The 27,550-nt window shown below is 39.7% G+C and overlaps 2 protein-coding genes across 3 annotated transcripts in view; both read right to left on the bottom strand.

The window, feature by feature from the left end:
* Window positions 1-27,550, bottom strand: part of LOC309369331 (vitelline membrane outer layer protein 1-like) — a 38,181-nt gene that overhangs the window by 1,055 nt on the left and 9,576 nt on the right. The gene's annotated exons all lie outside the window — the stretch shown is intronic.
* Window positions 832-25,607, bottom strand: LOC309369333 (vitelline membrane outer layer protein 1-like). The gene is made up of 4 exons (XM_081910195.1): window positions 25,579-25,607; window positions 24,638-24,842; window positions 2,408-2,508; window positions 832-1,321 (listed from the first exon to the last, which is right to left on the bottom strand). The coding sequence occupies exons 2-4, from the start codon at window positions 24,806-24,808 to the stop codon at window positions 1,030-1,032; spliced, it is 564 nt and encodes a 187-aa protein (XP_081766321.1). The 5' UTR covers window positions 24,809-24,842; window positions 25,579-25,607; the 3' UTR covers window positions 832-1,029.

Here is a 27,550-nt window from a genome sequence, read left to right as displayed (position 1 = left end):
GGTCCCTTTACCTTTACTCTCAAATAACAGCCTGAGGCTTATCTCTGAGCTTAGCACTTTGAGCTCTTGGTGGTGCTTGGTGCCAGGGGTGCCAACTTGAATACAATATTGGGGGGGAGGCAGGTAATCTCTGCCCCACATGATTGATCACATGATGCACACCATTTGAATGGCAATGCCCATCAACTTGGGGGGGTGTTTGTGTGGTAAGATATTCCGTTCCACCTTAAGAGGAACAGCCTATTGTGTGTCACATGCCTGTTTACATTCCAGCACAGCTTGCTGGGAACTTCCGTTTTGTGTATAGTTTTGCTTATGCTTCTTGCTTTGGACATGAAGGAGAGCAGACATGTTTTCTTTGTCCTTATGTATGCTAAATAAACTACTCTAAATATGCTTTACACAGCCTCTCTCTGCCCTTCTGTTGTGAAGAGTTTTATTCTCTGCTGGCTTGCGTGCTCAACCTTCTGAAGGTTTCTAAGGCTTGAATTGCAATTACATGCTGATCCAAGGACTGGAGATTGCCCAGCTGACAGCTGGTGGCCTGGAGCCAGCTGGGGGCCTGCCAATTGCCCCCGTTTCCCTGGACACATCCCAACAACAGACCTCGGCCCCCAGGAGTTGGCTGCTATGCTTGGTGCCCAGATTCCTTCAAATCCTCAAATCTTACCGCATGGTACTTAGATCAGACATAAGAGATCTCTTTGCCTAAGATGGCTGGTGATTGGCAAGTGGGTGCAATTTGTTCAAAGGAACCTTATGGGACAAACTGAGAGGCTGGTGGGCCTGGCAAGATCAATGGGCAAAAGATATCACACTACGGGTCTAGGATGGTACCCTCTTTCGTATTGCATTGGCCTCCCATCCAAAACCAAGTCACGCAAGGTTAAGGAATTGAGATCAGGAAGGGGCAAAGCTCCAAAAGGTACACACAACTCTTTGGTTAAGATTTATTGTTGGTTAAGTTTCATGCCAACAAACCATTAGAACACAGGCAGCTGTGTTGTAGCAGGATGAAGCCCAGGTGATTCAGTCACAGCAGAAGAACTTGACATCATTGAGTCCAGTGATATCAACTGAAGTTATACCCTCCACCTTTGTTTGGATCCCACAGATGGCACCAGCGGTGCAGCGCTTGCTCCACTGGCCATAACTACCGAAGTCGGTGGACTGGCCCTCCAGTACAGCCCCATTGTCACAGCTGAACTGGATGTTGTTGGCTGCTGTATCATCACCTAGCCCTTGATCGGCTTCCACCCTCAGAGTGAAGGCAACCAGGTAGCCCTTGGGGCATTTCTTAGCCTCTAACCACACTCCAAACCTGCAAAAAAAAAAAGAGACAACATGGTAATGTCTGCCTCTCTGGAAATACAACCCAAATTGGAATGATTTGCTTTCCAACACGAAAGTCAAGAGGGCAGTTGCCTCCTCAGATTTTAAAAATGCGTCTTTTGTAGACCTCATCAGGTATAGTGTGTCTACCAAACTTCAACTTCTAAGCAGGGCTGTAGGTGGATTTGCCCTGTGCCACCCAGGGTCCACCCACACCACACCCTCCAAATCTGGCCCTGGAAGATGGAGCTAAAGAATGTTTAAAGGGGTTTCAAACCCCAAACAGCTGTTAAGAATGGGGTTGTTTTGTAAGGTCAGGGTACATCGGTGCCACATAGCATTTGCTGCTCTTGCCTAATAAATGCTAAGCAGAACGGCCTGATTCTGTGTGGTGCTGCTGCTTCTTCATGAAGTCCAGTGACAAGCACCATGCAGGATGGAATCCACTAAGCTAAGTGGTAAAAACGTTCCTGCAAGAAAGCCACGGGCAAGGCAGCAACTGCACCCCACAGGATCAAGGTCTCTGCTAAACAGCAGTTGAGTAGAGGCATTGACCTTTTAAGCCAGTGCATCCGCCAGGAAGGAGAGCTGCAGTATTGTGCCTACTTTCTCTCAGGAAGGCACAGCCACTGGTTAGGTAGGTCTTGGCCTTTCATACTCAGCCTGCCACTCCTTCCTGACCCCTGACAATCACAGATATTCATGAGGACCAGGCAGAGAAGCCTGGGGGACCACATTTGACCCCTGGGCTTGAGGTTCCCCACTCTCAGGATAGATGGTGCTTTCCTCTTGCTCTCTCTTTCCTTGGCATGTGTGGTCCTCAGGAAGAAACACTGCTTTTCCTTTCCTTTGTACTCTGTTGTTGCAGTCTCCTTTCTCTTTGTTATGTGGGGCTTGGGTTTCTCTGAAATTTGGAAGGCAACCTAGAGTTGGTATCGTTAGACTCAGATAGCTAAGAATGAGGCTGATGGACCCTGACATTATCCTCCCCTGGTGCTGAAACTTGATAGATTTCACCCAGCCCCTCACATCATCACTTTCCAAGCAACAAGAGAAAAATCAAGAAGATGCTTACGGTCCAACAGCAGATTGTACAACTCCACCACTACTGCAATGGAGACGGATGCCATTGAGGCCAGTATCATCAACTTGCAATCCTTCTGAAAACTGTATTGTCTGGTGCAAATGAGAGAAAGAGACTGCAATAAAGCTGTTTTTGCAAGCTAGGACTCTGTTTTATATTCTTTATTGAAAAATGAAAAGTACAAAATTACAAGTGCACAGAGTAAGACCAGGCCCAAAAAACCAATAAACAAGTAATATGTTGAATGGTTTCTTTAAATGTAAAGGTTGATCATTGTTCCACCTGATGTGTATGTCTTTAAGGGGCCAGAGCAAACTAACGAGACCCAGCTTTACAGCTGTGAAACATAGCAGGTGCTGCTGAGTTGTATTGATTAAACTGTGTCAGCAATTGGGTGTAGTATATAAGAAGCAGCACCTAGCTCTCCCATTTCCCTGGGGGATGGGATGGTGGTTGGGTCTGGTTTGTTGATGTATTTAGTGTAAATGGAATTTTTGTTTTTCTTATTAAAACCTTGTTTGACTTCCGGAGGCGTGCGATCTTCCTGCAAGTGAAGGATTTCTCAGAGCGAGGGATCCCAGCTATTTCGGGTGGAAAAGGGGTGCTACAGAGGGCAGTAGCCCCCCAGCAAGCCTCTGGAGGGTGTCCAGGGCTTCAGGTTCCTGGCGGTGCCCTAAAACTGCCCATCCGGCCATCAGGTAACCCCTAAAAGGGTGAAGAGTACGGCGGAACAGGTCAGCAGGCAATCGGGAAGCCATTGCTGCATCCGAATAGCGAAGCCCCGAGCTTGCGAAGAGCAGCGCTCCGCTCTCAAAACTAAGAAATTTGGACCCAATATAAAAGCAAATTCTAAGATTTGGAACTAAGGAAGGCTCCGGATTAACAAGGTTTTCTTTTTCGAGTTCAGCCGTCATCTGGAATCAGCTTTGACGCAGCAACTTATGCAGAGCTGGAAAACGAAAGTAAGTTGCCACTAGTGGCTATTGTTTCTGTTTCCCCGTAACTTTTAGAAACAAAATAAAGAAGTTAAAAGTAACCCTGTGGGACTTGGAAGAAGGGAAAGAAGTTAAAAGGGGGAAAGAATGTAACTATGGTGGTGAATAAAGATCTTTCATGGAACAGAGGACAATTTTAGAGTGAAGTTTCTTGCTGCTCCACTTTCACTTTTAAAAGACAAAAGACAGAGTTCCAAGCGGTTTCTGACTCGATTGTCTTTGATAGAGAAGCATTTTTGAAAAGGCTACAACAGCAACGATTTGGCATATCCCCCTTGTTTCTTCACTTTTTTAACTTTTATTTTTTGAATTGGACATAAATTTTGGACATCAAAGTAATAGATGGAATTTGGGTACTGGGATTTATTAACCTATATTTTTTCTTCCTGATTTTTTTAAAAATTGGCCATATACTCCCTAGTGCACGGATTGTGCTATTACAACTTGTTTTTCTGGCCACCTTCTCAAGTCAGTGGGAAAAAAAATTTTTTAAAGCGATCTTGGCCCCTCTCCTGTTTTTTATTACTTTCCTCGAAGGCTCTTCTTTCCTGGACATTTTTGGAATGCAACGGCAGATATTTATCATCAACCCATTATTACCCTTGGGGTGACCAAAGGGAATATAATTTGAATTTGAAATCAAGTCAATTATTCTTTGCTTCTCTTCTTTCCTTTCCTTTTTTTTTTTTTTGGATTGCAACTTTATTTGGACTCAATTTTTGTTTGGATACCATCTTTATTTCTTCAGAATAAAATTTTATTTGGATTCTATTGGATTTAATTTTATTTTGGACTAATTATAGTAACCCATTTGAATTACAAATATAAAGGCAGAAGGAAAAATCTAATTAAGGATTAGCCCAATTGCGGGCAAGAAGATTGCTTTTTTGTGTGTGCTGGCGGTGTGTCCTCTATTTCCCCCCCCCAAAAAAAAAATCATTGAGGGAGCAAGTATTTTCATTTGCAAAGGATTTTGATTATTTATTTCTGTCATTTTTCTGATTATATATATTTGTTATTCGTTTGAATTTAAATTTGTAAATTAGGTATATTTGTGATTTGATCAGGTGGGGAAGTTTTAAGGGATAAATTTGGAAATGGCACAAAAGAAAGGAACAGAAGGGGGACACCATTAGATAGGACAGCATCCAAGCAAGAATCGGATTTTAAAGCAGAAATATTGAAAATGTTTGCAAAAATTAAACAAAGTCAAAAGAATTTGGAAACAAAATTAGAACAAGTGGATAATAAAATGGAACAAGTAGATAATAAAGTTGGGAAAATGGACAAAAATTTGATGAGACAGTTAATGAACTGAAAGGACAAATAAAAGAGGTTTCTAAAAGAACACAATCAGTAGAAGAGGGGTTGAAAAAGACAAAATCAGAGATGAGGGAAGTGAAGCGAGTGGAAGAAAAGTTGAGGGTGGAGATGATTGAAATAAATAAATCCCAGGAGGAAATTAAAGATGCAATTGCTATGAATGAATTGAGACAGAGGGAAGTCAACCTGAGGCTGAGATCAGTACTGGAAATACAGAATGAAAACATCAAAGAGAGGGACCTCCGGTGGAGCGCAACTCTCCCGCAAGCGAGGATTTTACCGCGAGGTGAATCTGTGCTATTTTGGATAAAAGGGGGTGCTACAGGGCGCAGTAGCCCCCAAATTAACCTCTAGGGAATATCTAGAGGGTCAGGTTCCCAGCGAAGGCAAGAGCAACCCGCACGGCCGTCAGGTAACCCCCAAAAGGGGTGAAGAGAACAGCGGAGCGGGCAGCGGGCTAAGGGAAGCCATTTTCTATATCCAAATAGCGAAGCCCGGAGCTTGCAAGAGGAGCGCTCCATTCTCAAAACAGAAGAAACCCGAACCAAATTGGACTATAAACTAAAAGGAGATTGACTAAGGAAGGATTTGGCGTACAAATATAAAAGTAAGGAGTTCGGCTGTCATCTGGAATCAGCGCACAGGCCTGGAATGCAGCGCACAGGGCTGGAAACAGCAAGTAAGTTGCCGCTAGTGGTTACTGTTTTCCTTCTCCCCCCGAACTTTGGAAAAGTAACTCTTTTAGAAGTTACAAGTTAAAAAGACTATAAAAGCTAAAAGGGGGGGAGCAGAATGCGAAGATTATATTTGTTTGAAGCCCTCGATGTAACAGAAGGGAGCGAAAGGAGGTCGTGGTTTCCTACTTTCACTTTTAAAAAGAACAAAGAGCTCTGAAACGGAAAGGGAGCTTCTGACTCCATTAATAAGACTCACTTGGGATTGCCGCATTACAGCAAAGACAAAGAATATAAGACCCTCAAATTTTTGTTTTGGAACCTTTGTTTTGGAACTTAACTATAAAAGAAGAACTTAGTTCCCGTGTCACCCAAAGAATTTAAATTTTGGAACTTCTACTCTTTTTTTTTCCTTGCTTTTTTTTTTTAAAAAAAGAAAGAAGTGAACTACTTTAACCCTAGTGGAGGGAATGCATAATTACAATTTGTTTTTCAAGTTTTCCCTTTAGTTTTCTCCTTTCGAGAGGTATACTTTTTGGAAAGCAACAAATGTCTACTTAATTTTAGAACTCAGCAACCTCTTTTACTTCCACATATAAGAATTGGATTTTCCTTTTTTCTTTCTTTTTTTTTTTGCATCTAAAAAACTTTACCTCCTGTTATGGGTTAAGGGGGCTGCTTGTGCGTAAATGGTTGAGCTCTCAACTCATGCAATCAGTTCCTAAACTCTCCCAGTCCGTGGAGCCATGGGTGCATAGCTACCTCAATCGCTGGCAGAATCTGTCAGTGGGCATTTCCGGAATTTACACCAACATAAGAGTTCCTTAACGGAAACTCTCCTTCTGGATTCTCTGCGTGACAGTTTCCTACGCGGAGTAGGCGTCCCCAGCGGAGGTCCTGAAACCTCTCCACTGTTCTCACTGGAAGTATCCTGGAGCCATCCCTCCAACTGAGTTTCTGTTGGAACTCTCTCTCTCCCCCTGCTGGTTCCTTCCTCAGCATCCGAGGCTCTCCTACCCTCCTTGAGCCCTTCCACCACCTGACTCTCCGATGGCAGTTCCCTGACACCTCCGGATATTGGATATTGGATATTTGGATAGACAAGTGGACATAATTTAAGATTAAGATTTTCTTTTTCTCTCTCTCTCTCCTATGGACTAAGATATCTATCTTCTTGTGGATCTCCTTTTTTTGGGGGGTGGATTTAATTTGACTTTTAGCCACTCTTCCTGGAGACAACTGTGGACTAACTGGCAAAAACCTATTTGGATATAGCTTAAGTGGTGGCAAGAAGATTGATTTTCCATTACATCATTACATTATTTTGCAGGGTCTGTACCCGAACTAGGAATACTGGTGGAATAGCCTTTTGTTTCCTCTTTTGGATCATGAATTAGACTATATTCTATAATTTTGATTAAGATGGCTAAACATAAAATATAAAATTTGGAAAATGTCACATCAGCAGAAGAAGGGGGTAGATGGGGAGACACCTGCAGAGAGGAAAGGGTCTAAACAATAAACAGAATTTAAAGCAGAAATTTTGAGGATGTTCGCAGAAATTAAACAGATTGAGAAGAATTTAGAAACAAAATTAGAATCAGTGGACAATAAAATTGGGAAAATGGATAAAAAAATCGATGAAACAGTTAATGAACTGAAAGGGCAGATAAAAGAGGTGTCTAAGAGAACTCATTCACTAGAGGAAGGGGCTAAGAGAATGAAACAAGAAATGAAGGAAGTGAAGCGAGAGGAAGAAAAGATTAGAGTGGAGATGATGGAATTAAATAAATCAGCAAGATTTATTTACAGCAAGATATTATAAAGAAATGAGAGAGGTTTTGATGCAACCATTGAAAGAAGTAATGAACAACATTTTAAAAGAAAGAGACATCCCAGAAACATGTAAAGAAGCTTTCATTACACTGATCCCTAAACAAGACTCAGATTTAACACAAGTGAAAAACTATAGGCCTATTTCACTGCTTAATACAGACTATAAAATATTTGCAGGGATTTTAGCGAATAGATTGAAAAAAATATTGACAGAAATTATTCATGAAGATCAAGCAGGTTTCCTTCCAGGCAGACAGATGAAAGATAATATAAGAAATGTAATTGATATTTTGGAATATCTGACTGCAAGGAATGAGAAGCAAGCTACACTAATATTTGTAGATGCAGAAAAGGCCTTCGACAATATTGATTGGGATTTTATGTTGAAGAATCTGGAGCTTATGGAGGTGGAAACTGAGTTCTTTAATGGGATAAAGGCAATTTATTCAGAGCAGAAAGCAAAGTTAATTGTAAACAATGTAACTACAGAAGATATTAAAATAACAAAAGGAACTAGACAGGGGTGTCCACTTTCGCCATTACTATTTATAATGGTCCTAGAGGTTTTCCTGAGGTCAATGAGACAAAATGAATTAATAAAAGGGGTAACTGTTGGTCAGAATGAATATAAAGTAAAAGCCTTTGCTGATGATCTGGTAATTACGATTGAAGAACCCTTAGAAAGTGTAAAAGCAGTTTTGGATGAGATTGAGAAATTTGGAAGCGTGGCAGGGTTTAGACTAAATAAGAAAAAAACTAAAATAATCACAAAAAATATGGATCAAAGTACAATAGAAATATTGCAACAAAGGACAGAGATTGAGGTGGTGAAAAAAGTTAAATACTTGGGAATATGGTTAACTCCTAAGAATATTGACTTGTTTCAAAATAATTATATACCGGTTTGGAACGGAATAAAGAGGGACTTGGAAGTGTGGGGAAGAATGAAATTATCGTTTTGGGTTAGAATATCTACGATAAAAATGAATGTCCTTCCAAAGATGTTATTCCTATTTCAAACTATCCCCATATTAAAGGGGGTAGCATTTTTTAGAGAGTGGCAAAGAGTGCTTTCAAGATATATCTGGCAGGGCAAGAAGCCGAGAATTAAATATAAATTATTAACAGACGCAAAGGAAAGAGGAGGCTTCGCCCTGCCAGATTTGAAACTATACTATGAGGCAGCATGTCTTTGCTGGTTGAGAGACTGGATAAAATTAGAGAACAAAGAACTATTAGACTTGGAGGGTTTTGATAATAGATTTGGATGGCACGCGTACCTATGGGCCGAAAAGAGGAAAGTCCATAAAGGCTTTGGGGACCACATGTTCCGGAGTTCATTGATTGAAATATGGGATAGGTATAAAAACCTACTAGAACCGAAAGTTCCACACTGGTTATCACCATTAGAGGTTATGAGTGTAAAGAGAGTAAATATGAGAGGCAAATGGATTACTTATGGTGAAATGATAATTAAAGGAGGAAAATGGAAATTAAAACCATACGAACAAGTTAACGAACACGTATATGATTGGTTCCACTACTTCCAGGCTAACGAAATGTTTAAAAAAGATATAAAAGAAAGGGGTTATATTGAAAAAGACTCAAAGTTCCAGACAGAGGGGATAAATAATAATTGTAAAATTTTGTCAAAAATGTATAAAATATTGTTGGAATGGAATACCAAAGATGAGGAAGTCAAATCGGTAATGATACAATGGGCCAGAGATTTTGGTTATAATATTCAGTTTGAGGACTGGGAAAAACTGTGGAAAGAGAATTTAAGATTTACTGCATGTACAGTACTTAAAGAAAACGTCATGAAAATGTTGTACAGATGGTATATTACACCGGTAAAATTATCAAAAATGTACAAGACGTGCAACAAATGTTGGAAATGTAAGGAAAAAGAAGGTACATTTTATCATATGTGGTGGGAATGTAAGAAAGTGAAGGGTTTCTGGGAGGTGATTTATAACGAAATGAAAAGGATGTTAAAATATACATTTGGAAGGAAACCAGAGATCTTTCTTTTAGGAATCAAATTAGAAGAAAAGACTGTAAATTTTTTCAATATGCAGCCACAGCAGCAAGACTTTTACTGGCCCAGAAATGGAAACAAGAGGAGATACCGACAATAGAAGATTGGAGACTGAAGCTGAAGATGGACTGTTTCAAGAGGTGGCAAAGAGATATTTCTAAATTTGTCTGGCAGGGCAAAAAGCCCAGAATAAAATTTAAAATATTGACTGATGCTAAAGAAAGAGGGGGGTTTGCCCTTCCAGACATGAAGTTGTACTATGAATCAGCAGCATTCTGCTGGTTGAAAGACTGGCTACTTCTTGAGAACACTGACATTTTGGATTTGGAAGGGTTCAACAATGCTTTTGGGTGGCATGCATATCTGTGGTACGACAAGGTAAAAGCTAATAGAGCATTCAAACACCATATTGTCAGGAAAGCTGTGTTTAATGTCTGGACAAGATATAAAGACTTATTGGAAAGCAAGACCCCAAGGTGGTTATCACCTATGGAAGCTAAGGCTCTGAAAAAACTCAATATGAAGGCCAAGTGGCCGAAATATTGGGAGATATTAGAACAAGATGGAGACACATTGAGATTGCAGAGTTTTGTTGAAGGAAGAAATATACAGAACCCTGAGGAGATTAGAAAGTGTTTCCAGAGATATTTCAAACAATTGTACACTCAAGGGCCGCAAGATGAGGTTGAGATAGAACAATTTTTGAAAAAGAATGGACTACCAAAACTGTCACAAGACAACAGATCAATCCTGAATTCCAAAATAACAAGACAAGAGATCGAACAAGCCATCCAGAACATACAATTGGGCAAATCCCCAGGACCTGACGGCCTTACCTCCAAGTATTATAAGACATTGAAAGACTATCTGACACAACCATTGATGGAGGTAGGCAACGAAATTTTGGAAGGGAAAAGGGCGCCGGATACGTGGAAAGAGGCTTTCATCACGTTGATACCTAAATCAGAAACTGAAAAGACACAACTTAAGAACTACCGTCCCATCTCCCTTTTAAATGTGGATTACAAAATTTTTGCAGACATTTTAGCAAACAGATTTAAAAAAGTTTTAAATGAAGTAATTCATAAGGATCAGGCAGGCTTTCTCCCAGGCAGACATTTGTTTGCAAATACAAGGAACATTATTGACATTTTGGAACTTTTGCAAGCAAACATTAATACAAAAGCTGTGTTAATCTTTATAGATGCGGAGAAGGCCTTTGACAACATTTCTTGGAAATTCATGAAGAAAAATCTGGAGGGGATGGGAGTGGGACGGGGATTTGAAAATGGGATAGACGCGATCTATGCAGAACAAAAGGCTAAACTGATAGTTAACAATGTGGTGACAGAAGAGTTTAAAATTGAAAAAGGAACACGGCAAGGCTGCCCTATTTCCCCCTTGTTATTCATTTCCGTCCTGGAGGTGCTCCTGAACATGATTAGAGGAGACCGGCTGGTTGAAGGAATACGGGTCGGAGCGAAACAGTACAAACTTAAAGCTTTTGCAGATGACCTGGTTTTGACATTACAGGAGCCAGAATCTAGTACGAAAAGAGTATTACAATTGATTCAAGAGTTTGGTCGGGTGGCGGGATTTAAATTAAATAAGCAAAAAACTAAGGTTTTTGGGGGGAAATTGACAGTTACAGAGTCAGAAAGGTTTCAGAAAGAGACAGAGTTAAATGTGGTTAAAAAAGTAAAATACCTAGGGGTAAATATAACAGCAAAAAATCTGAGTTTATTTAAGGACAACTATGAGAAATGTTGGTCAGAAATTAAGAGAGATCTAGAAAGTTGGACAAGATTGAAACTTTCCTTGTTAGGCCGAATTGCTGCTATTAAGATGAATGTATTGCCAAAAATGTTGTTTTTGTTTCAAACTTTGCGAGTTGTGGACAAAACAGAGTGCTTTCGGAAGTGGCAAAGAGATATTTCTAAATTCGTCTGGCAGGGCAAAAAGCCCAGAATTAAGTTTAAGATACTAACTGATGCGAAAGAAAGAGGGGGCTTTGCCCTGCCAGACTTGAAGTTGTATTATGAGGCCGCAGCTTTCTGCTGGCTAAAAGATTAGCTACTTCTTGAGGACACTGATCTACTAGATTTAGAAGGTTTTAACAATGCTTTTGGGTGGCATGCATATCTTTGGTATGACAAGGTTAAGATTAATAAGACTTTCAAGAACCATATTGTCAGAAAAGCAGTGTTCAATGTCTGGACAAAATATAAAGACTTATTGGAAAATAAAACTCCAAGGTGGCTTTCACCATTGGAAGCTAAGGCCCGGAAAAGACTCAATATGGAGGCCAAATGGCCGAAGTATTGGGAAATATTAGAAAAAGATGGAGATAATTGGAAATTGCAGAGTCAGGAGAAAATGAAAGACAAAGTGCGAGACTGGCTACATTATGCTCAGATTAAAGAAGTTTTTAAACTTGATAAAAAGCTAGGATTCCAGGTGGAAAAATCGAAGCTAGAAATGGAATTGTTAGAGCCTAAGACTAAAGTACTTTCAAAAATGAATCCGAGACCTGGGAGAGGAGACGGTGGAAGAAGATTGGAAGAAATTCAAGATTTATTTACAAAAATATTGTAAATTGTATGAATGTTAAGAAGGATGCTAGAGTATAAACAACTTGGCACCATTGAGTTGAAGGAAGTGAACTATGAAGATAAGATAAATTTTAGAAAAGATAAAAACTTTGGAATATGTTGGTTATATTTAAACTTTTTAAGATTTGAATAAAATGATAGTTAAAATTAGAGATATAACATTGGAAAATTAGACATGAAGACTAGAAATAAGGGGATAAATTTGCTGAATAAAATTATAATCAGGAATGCAGGAGCGGGAGATGCAAGGGAGTCCAAAGAAGTGAAAAGATCCATGTTAAGAGATGTTATGTTGTATTGTCTTATTGGCATTGTGATTTAAACAAAAAAATGTTAATAAAAAATATTTTTTTAAAAAAAGAGATTGCAGAGTTTTGAGAAACTAAAAGATAAAGTGCAAGATTGGTTACATTATCATCAAACTAGAGAGGCCTTTAATTTGGATAAAAAATAGGCTTCCAGGTGGAAAAATCGAAATTAGAAACAGAATTGTTAGAACCTATAACTAAGATACTTTCGAGAATGTATAACTTGCTGTTAAAATGGAACACTCAGGATGAAACGGTCAAATCAGCTATGATTAAGTGGGCACAAGATATTGGTCATAACATTATGTTTGCTGACTGGGAACAGTTATGGACCACTGGTGTGAAATTTACGGCATGTAATGTCTTAAAAGAAAATATTATGAAAATGATGTACATGACCCCAGTCAAGCTTGCAAAAGTATATCACTTGCCTGACAACAAATGCTGCAAATGTAAAGAAACTGAGGGAACATTCTTTCACCTTTGGTGGACGTGCCCAAAGGTCAAGGCTTTCTGGGAAATGATCTATAATGAACTAAAATGTATTTAAATATACCTTTCCTAAGAAACCAGAGGCCTTCCTCCTGAGCATTGTCGGCCAATTGGTGCTAAAGAAAGACAGAACACTCTTTATGTATGCAACAACCGCAGCAAGAATACTCATCGCAAAGTATTGGAAGATACAAGATTTGCCCACTCTGGAAGAATGGCAGATGCAAGTGATAGACTATATGGAATTGGCAGAAATGACTGGCAGAATCCGAGACCTGGGAGAAGAGTCGGTGGAAGAGGACTGGAAGAAGTTCAAAGAATATCTCCAAAAACATTGTAAAATGTTTGAATGTTAAAATGATGTTGGATATAAAGATAATATGGCATCAGTGACATAGTTAAAAGGAATATGCAAAAATGTTTTAAAAGAAAAGGGTGAAGAGACCAGAGTAAAATTATGTCGAAATTAAACAAAATGATATAAGGGATTAAGTTATAAAGAACATGTAAAAATGGATTTAAAAGGAAAGGAAAAACCGAAGACATAATAGGTTGAAATGTATAATATTGAATAAGATTTGAAAGAGGGTAAGGAATTGCTGAATTTGATTGTGTAAAGGGGAACACAGAAAAGGGAGATGTGAGGAAGTCAGGAAAGAGGGTTATAAAGATAACAAGCAAAAAACTAGATTTTCTTTGCTTTTTGTTTTTACTTATTTTTTTCTTATGTTTTTTATTGTGCTTTTTTGTCTTGTTGGATTGTGCTGTTTTTTATTGTCTTTCTCTTTTGTTTTGTTTGATTAATAAATGTCTTTTAAAAGGGGGGGAAAGAAAATCATAATAATGGGAGATATGAATGGAGTGGTGTCATTGGAGATGGATAGACTAAGAGAAGGATCAAATAAAGAAGGGAAATTAGGACTTCCGGGTTAGCACCATCGGTAATGGCGGAATTCCTCTGATCAGGAGGAATTTGCTCTGTGGGAACTGGGTCTGGCCGCCACGGCGAAGTCGGAGACCCCGTAAAAATCACAGGTGGGTGAAGCCTGTGAACGTGGGATTCGGTGGGCACCTTTTGCGCCTCCCCTACTCGCAGGGGAACCCGATTTCGGGGCTCCGGAGCGAAGTTGGGTGAGCAGCGTGGTGCTGTGAATCGACTGCTTTTTCCACGGAGTGAAGCCATACAGCCGTTGCCGGAGAGCGCTGACTTTTTCCTGAGGACAATTTGATTCTAAAAGTAACTACCCATGAGTAGAACAAATTGGAAACTTTTAAAGAAGAAAAAAGATTTAATTAGGTACTGTAGCGGGGAGGTATAAACAGGAAGTCTGCCTTCCGCTTTTGTAAATAGATCAAAGCAAAGAGGCTGCAAGCTAAAGCCTTGGAAAGCCGATCGGAAAGGACTAATTTCTCAACACCAAAAAATAGTAACTCCCCCCCCTTGGAAGCAGGAGAAGAGGGGGGAGTTTTTGGACTATATATACCTGCAAGAGAGAGGGAAGAGAGCTAAAATTCCACTGCTCAGAACCTGGGAACGGGCTGCCAATAGAACAACAGAACAATAAGACTGCTGTATTTTGAAATGTGCATCGTTTGTGATTAGATCATCTGCTGACAGCTAGCTGAGTAAGAGAGATACATTGTTATTAGCTGTCCCCTTCTGATCTTAAAAAGGAGGGAAAGTATCTGAAAATTGAAATTAACTTTCCTGTTTGAGCTGTGTTTTAAAAGGCATTATTTTGGATTGATACAAGCACGGATTGTAACTGTTTCCCCCTAGAGGAAGTCTCTGAAACTGTTATAAGAGCAGGGGAATTTTCCACTTGTAAGATAAAATTGTGGGACTGTGGGACTGACCTTGGACTTTTTAAGTGTTATGGCAGATGGGAAAGAAAAAGTAGATTCGTCACTCCCAGATAAAACAACAAGATCTGGGAAGACTTGGCAGCGAAGAGCGTCAGCATCTGGTCTTTCTGCTTTGCCTGCAGCGGTACCAACACAATCCAAACCAAGAGGAATGACATCAGAAGAAGCATTAGCGATTGCATTAGCTAAGATTAATGAATCTTTGGAGCAACTTAATAAGAAGGTTGATGTGACAAATGCGAAAGTGGACGCGACAAATGTGAAAGTGGATGCGACAAATGCAAAGGTGGATGCTTCAAATACTAAAATCAATTTAAATACAGAAAGTATAAATAATCTGGGACAAAAGGTGAATACCAACATAGAATCTATTCAGAAATTGATACAGGAATCTACTTTGACCCGACAGACCGCAGAGGAAGCCAGGGAAAAAGTTGCTGCCGTGGAAGACAAGGTAACACAATTGGAAACAAAGAGAGTCCCAGATCTACAGAGGCAACTTGAGGACCACAAGTTGATGCTCTCTATGTTTGAGCTTAAGGAAAAACAGACAAATTTGAGGATTAGAGCTGTACCGGAATTGGAGAAGGATACTTTAATAGACTTTCTCACGAAGGAATTTGCAGAGTTTTGGAAGTTGGATTTGGAACAAGAAGAATTTAAAATTGTGTGCCTTTAGACTTGGAAAAGGAGGGAAGAAGAATAGAGTGAGAGATTGTTTGATTACACTCCGATCTAAAGAAGAGAGAGATAAAATTTTGGGTTGGCACTATCAGAAGACCCTGGTAATACTGCAGTCAAGAGTGGAAATATTCAAAGATATCCCGAAACATCTTTTGGACCTTAGGTCCAATTATGGAGATTTGGTTGCCCTGCTGAGAAGGAATAGAATGTTCTTTAGGTGGGAATTCCCCCAAGGCCTATCCTTCAGCTTCAAAGGAAGGAAAATAAAAATAAGATCAGTTGACCATAAAGAAAAGTTTTTGAGTAACCACAAAGAAAATCTGCAGAAGGAACTTGGAAAAGAGCCAGGAGCATTGGACAGAAGATCACCAGATAGAGGGCTAGAGCAAAAAGTATTGGATAGAAGATCACCAATAGTGGACATAGCAACACTATCCTATGGACTGGATTCCCCAGTGAAAGTGATACCAACACCACCGACAGAACAAGAGCAAGCACCTTGGGGTCTTGCTTTCCAATAAGTCTTTGTATCTTGTCCAGACATTAAACACTGCTTTCCTGACAATATGATTTTTGAATGCTCTATGAGCTTTAACCTTGTCGTACCATAGATATGCATGACACCCAAAAGCGTTATTAAAGCCTTCTAGATCCAAAATGTCAGTGTTCTCAAGAAGCAGCCAATCTTTCAACCAGCAGAATGCTGCTGATTCATAGTAAAGCTTAATGTCTGGCAGGGCAAACCCACCTCTTTCCTTTGCATCAGTTAATATTTTAAATTTTATTCTGGGCTTTTTGCCCTGCTAGACAAATTTAGAGATGTCTTTCTGCCACTTCTTGAAACAATCCATCTTGTCCACAATCTGCAAATTTTGAAACAAAAATAACATTTTTGGCAATACATTCATCTTTATAGCTGCAATTCGACCCAACAAGGAAAGCTTCAATTTTGACCAAATTTCTAAATCCTTTTTAACTTCTGAATAACATTTCTCATAGTTATCTTTAAATAAATTCAAGTTTTTTGCAGTCATATTAATCCCTAGGCATTTCACTTTCTTAGCCACAATTAAACCTGTCTCATTCTGAAACCCTTCTTTTTCCATTGATGTTAAGTTTTTCTCTAAAACCTTAGTTTTTACTTGTTTAATTTAAATCCTGCCACATGACCAAATTCTTGAATCAATTCTAAAACCCTTTTCGTACTAGATTCTGGCTTCTGTAATGTCAAAACCAGGTCATCTGCAAAGGCCTTCAATTTATATTGTTTGGCTCCGACCTGAATTCCTTTAATCAACCGATCCCTTCTAATCATGTTCAACAGCACCTCCAGGACCGAAATAAATAGTAATGGAGAGATAGGGCAGCCCTGACGTGTTCCTTTTTCTATCTTAAATTCTTCTGTCACCACATTGACTATCAATTTTGCTTTTTGTTCTGAATAGATTGCATCTATACCATTTTCAAACCCCTGTCCCACTCCCATTCCCTTAAGATTTTTCTTCATAAAGTTCCAAGAAATATTATCAAAGGCCTTCTCCGCATCAATGAGAATCAATACTGCTTTTGTATTAATATTCATTTGCAGCAGCTCCAAAATATCAATTATGTTCCTTGTGTTATCAGACAAATGTCTACCTGGTAGAAAGCCTGCCTGATCCTTATGTATCACTTCTGTTAACACTCTTTTTAATCTATTAGCTAGAATGTCTGCGAAAATTTTGTAATCCACATTTAAAGGGAGATGGGACGGTAGTTCTTGAGTTGTGTCTTTTCAGATTCTATTTTCGGTATAAGTGTGACAAAAGCTTCTTTCCACGTCTCCGGCGCCTTCTTCCCCTCCATAATTCCGTTACAGACCTCCTTTAGTGGTTGAATTAAATAGTCTTTCAAAGTCCTATAGTACTTGGAGGTTAGCCCGTCCGGCCCTGGAGACTTGCCCAGTTGCATATTCTGAATGGCACCTTCAATCTCCTGTTCTGTAATTTTATAGTTCAACATTATCTTATTTTCTTGAGATATTTTTTGTAATCCATTAGTTCTTAAAAATTGGTCTATATCAGTCTCTTTCTGTGGCCCTTGAGTATAAAGTTGTTTGAAGTATCTCTGGAAGCACTTTCTAATCTCCACAGGATTCTGAATATTTTCCCCTTTGATCTCAAGATTTGTAATCGTATTTAACTTCTGTCTTTTTTTCAACTGCCACGCTAATAATTTTCCACATTTATTAGCTTACTCAAAGTCTTTTGTCTCATTTGTTTAATTTTCCACTCTACTTCCTGATTTATCAGTTTCATATATTGTACTTGATATAACTTAATTTCTCTCAGAATCTCTTGTGACGTTGGTTTCAATCTTAATTTCTTCTCTCCTTCTTTTATTTTCTCCAAAATTTTGTCTTTTTTCTCATTTTGAGATCTCTCTTTTATTGCATTCTGTTGTATCAAGAACCCTCTTTATTTTTTACTTTTGTAACCTCTAAAACTTTAATAAATATTATTGGGGGGAAAAGAAGGGAAATTACCAAAGACTTTTTTTTTCGATGACTAAGAATTGTAATTTGGTTGATATCTGGAGACTTAGACACCCATTAGGGAAGCAATTTACTTATTACTCAGATCCGAATCAGTCAATGTCAAGAATTGATCAAATATGGGTCTCAAATGAACTGACTCCAAGAATCCAGCAAGTAGAAATACAGCCTAAAATAATTTCAGATCACGACAGAAAAACTTCGAGTTTGCTAACAAATCAGGAAAACTACTTGCATGGCAAATTAAAAAGAGAAAAGAACAGAACACGATTGTCAGGGAACTGACATCAGAGCGAGAGGCGGAGGCAGGGCTCCAGAGCGATGCCGGAGAGGGGACCAGCAGGGGGGAAGGAATTCAGTGTAACACCAGTAGAGAAGAGAGGGAGATGGAGGAATTGGTGACAGGGCTCCGAGACCCTTCACCAGAAACTAGTGGAGAGAGTGCTGGCACGCCCCAGCCTTCCCCTTACTTGCGCAGACGAGTTCCGCGCAGGGAACATAGGCGGAGACTTGGCGTCAAACAGCTTTTATGCTGGAAGAGGTTCAAGAAACGCCCACTGACGGATTCTGCAAGTGACTGACAGGTCACGGAGGGCGAGCTGTGAGCCTAAGCATGGTTGGGCAAGCAAGCAAACTAAACCAAAGGCAATTTACGCACAAGTAACCCCCTTACAACCATTACAACGATCAACAAAATTATTGTAAATGGTGAAGAGATAGTTAATTCAAAAGAAATCAGAAAAGGAATCTTGGACTTCTATAGGCAATTATATAAAAATAAAGAGAGAAACAACTTAAAGAAAATAGAAAAATTTCTAAAACATAAAAAGGTGCAGATGATCCCAACAGAACAAAAAGACCTGCTGAATACTCCAATAGAAGTGGAAGAGATCAAAGAGGTGATAAAAGAATTGAAGAGGGGTAAAGCCCCAGGACCAGATGGATTTACTGCAGAATATTACAAAGAAATGAGAAATATTTTGCTATTTCCATTGAAAGAAGTTATGAACAATATTTTAAAAACAAGAGAAATCCCAGAAACGTGGAAGGAAGCATTTATTACTCTGACCCCGAAACAAGATTCTGATTTGACTCAAGTTAAAAATTACAGGCCTATCTCTTTATTGAATACGGATTACAAAATATTTGCAGGAATTTTGGTGAAGAGATTGAAAAAGATTCTGACAAATATTATCCACAAAGATCAGGCAGGGTTTTTGCCAGGCAGACAAATGAAAGATAATGTAAGGAATATAATTAATATTTTGGAATATTTGACTGCCAGAAATGAGAAACAAGTGATATTGATGTTTGTGGATGCTGAAAAGGCCTTTGCTAATATTGTATGGGATTTTATGTTGAAAAATTTAGAGTATATGGAAGTGGGAAAAGAGTTTTTCAATGGCATTAAGGCAATATATACAGAGCAGAAAGCTAAACTGATAGTTAACAATGTTGTTACAGAGGATATAAAAATATCTAAAGGAACAAGGCAGGGCTGTCCGCTCTCGCCATTGTTATTTATAATGGTCCTGGAGGTCTTGTTAAATATGATTAGACAAAATAAATTAAAGGGGTGACAGTAGGTCAGAATGAATATAAAGTAAAAGCCTTTGCCGATGATCTGGTTATAACAATGGAAGAACCAGGGGAGAGTGTCAAAAAAGTATTGGAGGAGATTGAACAATTTGGAAAAGTGGCTGGTTTTAGATTGAATAAGAAAAAAACTAAAATAATGGTGAAAAATATGGAGTATGATAAGATAGAAACAATGCAACAACAGACAGAAATAGAAGTGGTAAAGAAAGTAAAATATTTAGGAATTTGGTTAACGCCTAAAAATATTGACCTGTACCAGAATAACTACGTTCAGGTGTGGAAAGGAATTAAGAATGACCTGGAGGTGTGGGGTAGAATGAAACTGTCCTTTTGGGGCAGAATATCTATGATAAAGATGAATGTGCTTCCAAAGATGTTATTTTTATTTCAGACTATCCCCGTTGTTAAGGGGGTAGGGATTTTTAAAGATTGGCAAAGAGTAATTTCAAGGTATATCTGGCAGGGCAAGAAGCCAAGAATAAAATACAAACTATTAACAGATGTGAAGGAAAGGGGAGGCTTTGCCCTGCCAGATATGAAATTATACTATGAAGCAGCATGTCTTTGCTGGCTAAAGGAATGGATAAAATTAGAAAATACGGAATTATTGGACTTAGAGGGTTTTAATAACAGATTTGGGTGGCACGCTTACCTTTGGAGTGATAAGAAGAAAGTTCACAAAGGATTTGGGAACCACATTTTCAGGAGTTCACTAATAGAAGTATGGGACAGGTATAAAAACCTTCTGGAGCCAAGAGTTCCACATTGGCTATCTCCACTAGAGGTTATGTGTGTAAAGAAAATTAACACGAGAGGGAAATGGGCTATGTACGGAGAATTAATAATTAAAGAAGGAGGAAAATGGAAACTAAAACCATATGACTATGTTAAAGATTATGTGTATGACTGGTTGCATTATTTCCAGGTAAATGAAATGCTTAAAAAAGATATAAAGGAAAGTGGATGTGCAGAAAAAGATTCAAAGTTCCAAACAGAGATAATAAATAATGAATATAAAACTCTGTCAAAAATGTATAAGATATTGTTAGAATGGTATATGAAAGACGAAGAAGTTAAATTGGTAATGATACAGTGGGCCAAAGATCTTGGATATAATATTCAATTTGAAGACTGGGGAAAATTATGAAAGGAAAATTTAAAATTTACTGCATGCATGGGGTTGAAGGAAAATGTAATGAAAATGTTTTATAGATAGTACATTACACCAGCAAAATTGGCAAAAATGTATAAAACATGTAATAAGTGTTGGAAATGTAAAGAAAAAGAGGGAACGTTTTACCATATGTGGTGGGAATGTAAGAAAGTAAAGAGTTTCTGGGAAGCAATATATAATGAATTGAAAAAGATGTTAAAATACACTTTTGTTAAGAAACCAGAAACTTTTCTTTTAGGGATTACAGGAAAAGAAATAAGAAGAAAAGACTGTAAATTATTCCAGTATGCAGTTACGGCAGCAATAATTTTATTGGCCCAGAAATGGAAACAAGAGGAAATACCAACGATTCAAGAATGGAGAATGAAATTGACTGACTATGCAGAACTGGACAAATTGACTGGGAAAATAAGATATGCCCGAAACCAAAAGTTCATCGAGGATTGGGGAAAATTTGTAGATTATCTGAAAAATATATGTGAGGTGCAAACAACGCTAGTGGGGTTTCAAGAAGCACTGTAAAATTTAAAGAGATATTGTTAAAAAGAAATAGAAAAGGGAGGGAAGACAAATGGCAATGCAATTAGAGGAATGCGTATTAAAGGGTAAATATGGATGATTACCAGAAAATCTGAAGGAAGACCAAAAAGAGTATTTTGTTAAAATTTGTTAAAATTTGGATAAAATTGTATGATTATATTGGAAAATTAATAAAAAATTATTATATATAAAAAAACCTTGTTTAAGTTATTTTTGAGTCCCTTTTTAATGCATGGTCTCCCCAGCAAGCTCTCTGCAGCGCTACCATACTGCAAATAGCCAACAATAGTACCCATGTAGAAAACAAAATGGAAAATAGATATTGTGTGTTTTACAAAAGGGGGGGTGCTATTGTAGTTAACCAAACTAGGACTCTGACAACACTCACATTCAGACTGCGTCTGCAGTCTGAATTTTCCAAAGTACTATCTTGCAACCTGAATAAGCAGTTATCTGTTCATAATTACATGTCCCTAATTGTGTACACGCTTTTCCAACAACACAAGAGACGACTCTACACATGGACATCACCAGATGGGCAGCATCGAAATCAGATTGATTATATTCTCTGCAGCCAAAGATGGAGAAGCTCTATACAGTCAGCAAAAACAAGACCTGGAGCTGACTGTGGCTCAGATCATCAGCTTCTTATAGCAAAATTCAAGCTTAAACTGAAGAAAGTAGGAAAAACCACTGGGCCGGTAAGATACAATCTAAGTCAAATCCCTTATGAATACACAGTGGAAGTGAGGAACAGGTTTAAGGATTTAGATTTGGTGGACAGAGTGCCTGAAGAACTATGGATGGAGGCTCGTAACATTATACAGGAGGCAGCAACGAAAACCATCCCAATGAAAAGGAAATGCAAGAAAGCAAAGTGGCTGTCCAATGAGGCCTTACAAATAGCGGGGGAGAGAAGGCAAGCAAAATGTGAGGGAGATGGTGAAAGATACAGGAAATTGAATGCAGATTTCCAAAGAATTGCAAGGAGAGACAAGAAGACCTTCTTAAACGAGCAATGCAAAGAAATAGAGGAAAGCAATAGAATGGGAAGAACCAGAGATCTGTTCAAGAAAATTGGAGATATGAAAGGAACATTTCGTACAAAGATTTCCATAATAAAGGACAAAAGTGGAAAGGACCTAACAGAAGCAGAAGACATCAAGAAGAGGTGGCAAGAATACACAGAGGAATTATACCAGAAAGAAATGGATGTCCCGTATACCCCAGGTAGTGAGGTTGCTGACCTTGAGCCAGACATCCTGGAGAGTGAAGTCAAATGGGCCTTAGAAAGCACTGCAAATAACAAGGCCAGTGGAAGTGACGGTATTCCAGCTGAACTATTTAAAATTTTAAAAGATGATGCTGTTAAGGTGCTACACTCAATATGCCAGCAAGTTTGGAAAACTCAGCAGTGGCCAGAAGATTGGAGAAGATCAGTCTACATCCCAATCCCAAAGAAGGGCAGTGCCAAAGAATGCTCCAACTACCGCACAATTGCACTCATTTCACACGCTAGCAAGGTTATGCTTAAAATTCTACAAGGAAGGTTCAAGCAGTATGTGGACCGAGAACTCCCAGAAGTGCAAGCTGGATTTAGAAGAGGCAGAGGAACCAGAGACCAAATTGCAAACATGCGCTGGATTATGGAGAAAGCTAGAGAGTTCCAGAAAGACATCTACTTCTGCTTCATTGACTATGCAAAAGCCTTTGACTGTGTCGACCACGGCAAACTATGGCAAGTTCTTAAAGAAATGGGAATGCCAGATCACCTCATCTGTCTCCTGAGAAATCTCTATGTGGGACAAGAAGCTACAGTTAGAACTGGATATGGAACAACTGATTGGTTCAAAATTGGGAAAGGAGTATGACAAGGCTGTATTTTGTCTCCCTGCTTATTTAACTTATATGCAGAATTCATCATGCGAAAGGCCGGGCTGGATGAATCCCTAGCCGGAATTAAGATTGCCGGAAGAAATATCAACAACCTCAGATATGCAGATGACACAACCTTGATGGCAGAAAGTGAGGAGGAAATAAAGAACCTTTTAATGAGGGTGAAAGAGGAGAGCGCAAAATATGGTCTGAAGCTCAACATCAAAAAAACGAAGATCATGGCCACTGGTCCCATCACCTCCTGGCAAATAGAAGGGGAAGAAATGGAGGTAGTGAGAGATTTTACTTTCTTGGGCTCAATGATCACTGCAGATGGTGACAGCAGCCACGAAATTAAAAGACGCCTGCTTCTTGGGAGAAGGGCAATGACAGGCCTAGACAGCATCTTGAGAAGTAGAGACATCACCTTGCCAACAAAGGTTCGTATAGTTAAAGCTATGGTTTTCCCAGTAGTGATGTATGGAAGTGAGAGCTGGACCATAAAGAAGGCTGATCGCCGAAGAATTGATGCTTTTGAATTATGGTGCTGGAGGAGACTCTTGAGAGTCCCATGGACTGCAAGAAGATCAAACCTCTCCATACTGAAGGAAATCAAACCTGAGTGCTCACTGGAAGGACAGATTGTGAAGCTGAGGCTCCAGTACTTTGGCCACCTCATGAGAAGAGAAGACTCCCTGGAGAAGACCCTGATGTTGGGAAAGATGGAGGGCACAAGGAGAAGGGGGCGACAGAGGACGAGATGGTTGGATAGTGTTTTCGAGGCTACCAGCATGAGTTTGACCAAACTGCGGGAGGCAGTAGAGGACAGAGGTGCCTGGCGTTCTCTGGTCCATGGGGTCACGAAGAGTCGGACACGACTAAACGACTAAACAACAACAACAACAATTGTGTACAAGTATTACTGGTTCTGGATTGAGATTTACATACTGAGCTGCATCAAAAGACAGTAGCTTTTTGGTGCAACCAGTCCAATGGGCCCCAAGTAAGCAAACTTAATAGAGAAAAATTGATCTTGCTAATGGCTGCCTAAGGCATCCTCAATCCCTCTCTGATGTCTTCATGTGCTACAGCAGGTTTCCTCCAGTTTGTGAAGTTAGGGTTGCCATATTATTTCAAGAAGCAAGAATCCAGACACAAAAAGTTGTTAAGCTTTCGGGGGGGAGGTTGTTGAAATCCTGGACATGTCAGGGAAAATCTGGACGTATGGCAACCCTCCTAGAAAACAGCAGAACTTACCTGGGTTACTTCCACACTAACAGTGTAGTCTGTATTTTCCAGTTGGACGCTCACTTTTCAGGAAGATAAACCTGACCACAATATTGCCAGCTCACTGCACTCCAAACTTTTCTGTATCCTTGTCCCTTTTTTCCTCCACGCCAGATTCATGGTTGTTTTCTTTTATGTAAAATGCAATTCACTCTAAGCCTCTCCAGGGTGGATTGACAAAGTGGCATGGAGACTTTTTAGAGCTATTAAATCTTTAAGCATGGCAGTCAACACTTCAAAGCACCTTGCAGACAGTAATATGCAGGCAATGGGTTCAGAAAGAAAGATGGAAAGCAACTTAAAATATATATATTATATTATATTATTGTGACTACTCGATTGGGATCAGGGTATCAAAAAGAAGATATAGATAAGCCTTTACCTTCAGTGAGAATGCGTATGCATGCCCTGAGGGACAGAATTCAATTTTTCCCCATTCTCCCCACTTCCCGCCATTGGACACCGTGAGGACTGAATTATATCTTCGATCTCCTGCCTCACAGAGATGGTAGGTGAGGAACAAGAAGACCACAGCACTGGTAGAGAGATCCATGGCAGGTGGACTGCACCAGATCGAGCTGCAAAAACTGAATGGAAGAATGACAGCCTTGAGAATTTATTCCCCAGAAAATGTGGTTCTCCCTCCTCTGCTCAAAATCTTCCTGAATCTTGTGTTTCCCCCGGGAGAGAAGTGTGATTACTTCAGCTTGGACTAAGTGCCTCCAACATCAGAGATACACAATTTAGCAGGGGATTTGCTCTAGGAACACAGGAAATTGCCTTATTCTAAGTCAGGCTTAGTTCTGTCTACACTAGAGCTACTCTCCAAAGTTCCAGACAGGGGACTTCCCAGCCCTACTAGGAGATGCTGGAGGATACCTGGGACCTCCTGCAACACTGATCTACAAATTTTTACATGGAAAGGGCATAGCCTTGCAGCGCCCGTTAGGCCAACCTTCCCCACCCTGGTAAATTCCATATGCTCCAGACTGCAACTCCCATCATCCCCAGCCAGCAAACACGGTGCTGGTTCCAGCTGATGGGAATTGTTGTCCAGAACATCTAGAGATCACAAGGTCGGGGAATGCTGCCATAGATTTGCAACACTTCCAAAGGAATGCATCGTTAAATACCCTGAAATCTTTTGTGAAATGTGGGGTACACTTTTCACAAAAAGTAGGGCCTAATACCACTAACAAGAATCCTTGACTGGATCCCCACTGGTTACTGGCTACTGATCAGGCTTCTGTAATTCTGGCCATGTTGCAAGCCTTGTCTTCCCTTACCAAACTTCTCAGAGCAGAGCAAGGTAGTTCTACTTACTGTCTCTCAGCTGCCAGGCAGAATGAAAGCGTCCTTAAGCCGAGTGATGAAATATGAATGTGAGCAGGGGATTTAAAGGGGGCAGGACCTTTAGGAAATGCCTCCACAACCAGAACCCATTTGCCTGTGGGCGTGGGGAGGGCTGTCAGAAGGGTGAGGACATCATGTCAGTGCCAAAGACCAGTACTGTGCACTGTGCTTTAGAACAGGATTCAGGAACTTGCTGCTCTATGATCCATTATCAAAAACAGGGAGTGATCTACCACCCAGGGATGGGTGCAGGGTGGGCCAGCACCTAGCTGTCTCCCCCCCCCCCAAGCCAGCCTTTCTCTCTCTCCCCCAGCAGCTCTCTCTCTCCCCCCCTCAAACCAGTTGGGCTGCAGAGCTGTCCTGTGCGAAACCGCTCCTACCCTGAAATATACTTGGAGTCCTGCAGTGATTTTGTGCTCTTTATTGCTGCTTGTAAAACAGTGATTGAATTCCCCCCAAAAAAAGAAAAACCAATCTCGGGTCTTTATATACATTATTTACACAATGATTGGCTGATTCTGCTTCCCTCCTGGAGCCTGATGGGTCTTCTCCTGCAAGCCAATCAGTTGTTGCATTCTAGGATCCTACCTGCCTATTGTTCTAGGATCCAAACTTAGTACATAACATACCCACACACCCCAAACAGCGTGCGATCTCTCTTCCCCCTTGTCTACAGGAGCCACGCAGCTGACGTGGATCCCGATAGCGCCTGCCCTCTCCCTCCCTCCTTCCCTCCCTGTCAAAGGGAGCCTTCCCACGTGGCTCCTCCTCTGTCTCCAGCAGCCACTCCCTTCCCCATTGGGAAAACCACGCTAAGCCTGCCTCCTGCGCCTGCATGTCTGCATCTGATGCTGCAGAGAAAGGCCCTGCGACTGACCACAAACAACCCCACAGTTGACTGGGAGTCTCATGATTGACATGTTGTTACATGCCTGGCTTAGAGGGTAGCATGAGACTCTTAATCTCAGGGTTGTGTGTTTGAACCCTACATCATGCATTGCAGGGGATGGGACTAGATGACTCTCGTAGTCCTTTCCAACTCTATTACTCTATGATTCTATTATTATTTTCACTATTCCTAAATAACTTATGTGCACAAATTTGTTCAGGAATTTATTTATTTTTAAGGGAGGGTCATGGACATTCTCAACTGGAGGTTGGAAGATATGAGGGCAAAAAGAGCAGTGCTGCCTTTTTAACCTCTGGAGGCAGGAACACGAAAACTCAGAGGGACCAAAAAACAATGGAAATGGTTGACAACACAGACACACACTCACTGACTGGGTCCTCAACTCCAAATACCTGACTGTGTGGACTAATGAGGGCAAATTCAAAGCGATAAAACGTGGATTCCTAGTGAGTTACAGCTCAAATGAGGACAAGTCCCAAGACAGATTTTATTTTTACAAGAAACACTTGTTACAGTCCACAGACCTACATTTACTCCATAGGATGTGTAAGAGATAAACATATGCTTCAGTTTATTTTATTTCTTTTTTAACAGTGAAAGAACAGAACAGGCGGACAACGAATGTATTATAGAAAGATGTCTCTCATGTGTTTTTCTGTATGAGAGAAATAATCAAAAGGAATTCTGTAAGAGAAAATAACATATATAGTTTCTGTTGTCACAAAATTTGGTATTCCAATGATTCATAAATGAACTTCATTCCATCTTTCAATAAATTTGTCTGGTGAATGTCTTTTTTATCATATTTTCACTGAGTTTTAATATAACAACAAAAAAGTGAACTGTAACAAAGTATCAAATGACACAGAGAATTAACCAAACATTTTCCCCAAACGTAACATGAGGGTTATCGTGTGTAATATTTTAAGACTTAATTGAAACAAGAGAATCACTTAGCTTTTTTAATGATCTGGTGCATGTCTACTTCATTATAAGTAAGCTTGTGTTGTTGTTGTTGTTTTTTAAAAAAAG

The sequence above is a fragment of the Podarcis melisellensis genome (genome assembly GCF_964234715.1).
Source record: "Podarcis melisellensis genome assembly, chromosome: 4".
Taxonomy (NCBI): domain Eukaryota; kingdom Metazoa; phylum Chordata; class Lepidosauria; order Squamata; family Lacertidae; genus Podarcis; species Podarcis melisellensis.
The sequence above is the reverse complement of the archived record's forward strand: the minus strand, read 5'-3'. Positions and strand labels throughout refer to the sequence as shown.

Excerpts from the sequence above, each read along its gene's own strand:
- LOC309369333 (XM_081910195.1), bottom strand. The coding sequence starts at position 24,808 with ATGGATCTCTCTACCAGTGCTGTGGTCTTCTTGTTCCTCACCTACCAT. Across the intron at positions 2,509-24,637 it reads CATACGCATTCTCACTGAAG|ACAATACAGTTTTCAGAAGG; the intron begins GTAAAGGCTTAT and ends CATTTGCACCAG. Across the intron at positions 1,322-2,407 it reads GTACAATCTGCTGTTGGACC|GTTTGGAGTGTGGTTAGAGG; the intron begins GTAAGCATCTTC and ends TTTTTTTTGCAG.